This window comes from Sceloporus undulatus, unplaced genomic scaffold (assembly GCF_019175285.1).
Source record: "Sceloporus undulatus isolate JIND9_A2432 ecotype Alabama unplaced genomic scaffold, SceUnd_v1.1 scaffold_4661, whole genome shotgun sequence".
Lineage (NCBI taxonomy): Eukaryota > Metazoa > Chordata > Lepidosauria > Squamata > Phrynosomatidae > Sceloporus > Sceloporus undulatus.
Window position 1 is genome coordinate 609 of NW_024807581.1, and position 2,991 is coordinate 3,599.

The 2,991-nt window shown below is 40.7% G+C and overlaps 1 protein-coding gene across 1 annotated transcript; it reads right to left on the reverse strand.

Annotated features, from left to right (window-relative positions):
* Positions 1 to 277: 277 nt before the first annotated feature.
* On the reverse strand, positions 278 to 1,186 carry LOC121918119 (taste receptor type 2 member 105-like). The gene has a single exon (XM_042444221.1). It carries the CDS (start codon positions 1,184 to 1,186, stop codon positions 278 to 280), a length of 909 nt encoding a protein of 302 aa, XP_042300155.1.
* Positions 1,187 to 2,991: the final 1,805 nt, after the last annotated feature.

Below are 2,991 nucleotides of genomic sequence, written 5' to 3' on the forward strand. Positions count from 1 at the left end.
ACCAAGGAAGCCACAGCCCTGAGTTTGTAAGACCTGGACAAAGCTGTTGATGACCATAGTTCATGGAGGTCTCTAATTTGTAGGGTTCCCAGAAGTCAGTCACCTTGACAACAATACAATAAGCAACAGCTAAAGTGTGTGTGTGTGTGTGTGTGTGTGTGTATACACACACACACACACACACACACACACACACATACCACACAGAATGTGGGTTGTCTTTTTGTCTCAGATGGAAAACAACATGCCTGATATCCTCCTCTACCTTTCATGAAGCTCATTGTCTGATGATTAGAATCCACCCAGCTACTTCTTTCAGTTTGGGATTGGTCAATATTAGTATTACAGAGTGTACCAAAGCATATAGAGACAGTAGTATATCAGAAATCATTCGCTCGGTTTTTCCAAACTCAAAAAGAGTACTGACAGCTATCACCATAGAAGGAAAATATAAAATATAGAAGAAGACAGACACCAACACAAACTTCATGACTTTGATATGGCCCCGAGTGCTAAGATCCTTAGTGGCAACACCACTTTTTTCCAGATTTCTTGTATGTTTCCAGAGAGAGGTGAGCAAAAAAATGGATGTACTCAGGGTCAGGCTAAAATTTATGAAAGCAAAAGAAAACTGTGGAGCATTAAAAGCATTGAAGAGTTTGTTGCAAACATCACTTTGACTAGCATTCGTTGGAATAGTATCTGTCAGACTGCACCATTTTTTGTCTCTTAAATAACTGACAAGTGAAGGAAAAAATAATACTATAGAAACTACTATTGATATCCCAAGCAGTCTGGGTGCAAGCATGTTGATTCTTGGCTTCAGCCAGAGGAACAGGCAGTTGTCAAAATTAGTAACCTTCACACAATAGAAAACACTGAGCCATGTCACACACCACAAGGTGGTCAGGTTGAACAACATCCAGATAAAGTTGAAAGCTGCTATTGTGGAAGTATGGAAATAAAGCTCTGGAGAGATGAGGTACAGAAGATAGCTCACTGCACAATCCATCTGCAACAGAAATCTGGAGGTGCTCAAACTAGTCAACAAGAAATTGCAAGTGACTATCTTCTTGTTCTGGAGCCACTGATGACCATTCACAGCTATGATAAATCCATTTCCTAAAAGGGCCATGATGACCAAAATTCCTAAAATGGCCCAAGTAAGAATGTCAAGGAGAGACATTATGGGAATCACTGTTGTTAGTTTCTGGGAGAAATGTCTATGAGGAAGTATGTTGTGGCAATTTCCCTGTTCTCTGTCTTATGCTTGGAGGAGGAAATTCCACTGTCCAAGGCCTTTAAATAGTAAGACCAGACTACAGAGAGGAATGCAAATTTCAGGAGGATTCTGTTGCTAATGACCCTACCAGCTATCATGTCACTTGGGGATATATAATGTGACTTGCACAACTAAGATTTTTATGCCAGTTTGTTTGCCAGGAAAAAGAGATAGACAGGACGATGGACCCCAGAGGACACTGGCAGTCCTGTCATGGTGGCAGCAGGAGCAAAGCCCAGTCCATCACAGACATCAGGTGCAGATCAGGAGAAGGAAGAAACACTTTATCCTCTTGACAACATAAGTATGTGTCTTGATATTGCCATATGTATACAACATCCATGCTTGCATGTAACCATCTTCTTATTCTGGAGCCACTGAGGTCCATTCACAGCTTTAATAAATCCATTTTCTAAAAGGGTCATGATGACCAAAAATCCTAAAATAGCCAAGTAAGAATGTCAAGTAGCGATATTATGGGAATCATTCTTGTTACTTTCTGGGAGAAATGTCTCTGAGGAAGTACATTGTGGCGATTTCCCTGTTCTCTGTCTTATGCTTTGAGGAGGAACCTTCACTGTCCGAGCCCTTTAAATAGTAAGACTACACTTTCTGCACACGTGTACAGGAGGTTTTGCTCCAATGCATGTTTTTACAATGACATGACTCGATAATAAAGCAATATTATTTGCAGAACATAAACTCTTAATCGACTATAGTGCAATTCCATCTTGCACTTTAAGCAGGGAAAGGAGTGAGTGAGATGGATGGAAAGAGGGGCTGGGGGAATTTTCAAGGTATGAGATTTTAATCTGGGACAGGAGGGAGGAAAGGAGAAGGATAGGGAGGGAATATTTGCACCACATTTGATTCTTGCAGCAAGTCAAGGCTTGTCTGTGCCAAAGTATGGCAAGCGCCATTAGCCTTTTAAAGTATTGGAGGATACACTTTTCAGAAGGGGATGTATTCTGCCCATCTCTTTCATAAATATTTATTCTCATGGTTTTCAGTTGAAAGAATCACTATTTATGCTTATATATTTAATTAGAATATATAAGCATAAATATAAATATTTAATTAAAATAAAAAATTAAAATTGTTGGCAAATTCAATAAATATCTTAACTACCAGTAATATTTTTTGAGATCTGCACTAGCCCTATCTTCTCCATAAGACATGTTACTTTTACAGTGTGATTTTCTACAGCACGTTCTTTTTCAAGGAACACCATTACTGCATTATAGCAGAGCACAGGTCCCAAAACACCACCACCCGCCTTGGAGAAGGAGGGAATGCCCACCAGGTGAACTGACATGGTGCAAGAGACAATTCCAGCCTCCTTCAGCCAAACCAAAAATTTTAGAACAGGATAGGCCAGTGGCGCTGAAGACCAGCCACACTGAAGAATGCATGCAGCTTACCCACAGCTCTCCTGTAAGCTATGAAGGTGGCTGGGGCCAGCGACACCAGGACGCCCTGCATCACAGCAGATTTCCAACTTCCCACAGTTCTCCTGGAAAGGGCACTTTTCAGGAGAGGGCTCTGCCTTGAGGGCTCTGCTCCAGGTGCCGAAAGCCAGAACCTAACATTTGTATTGTACTTCCTGTTGTACACCGCTTTGATCTAATTTGGAAAAGCGGTATATAAATAAATATTATTATTATTTATTATTATCCTGAAAACACGAAAGAGCATCTGCAACATTACTC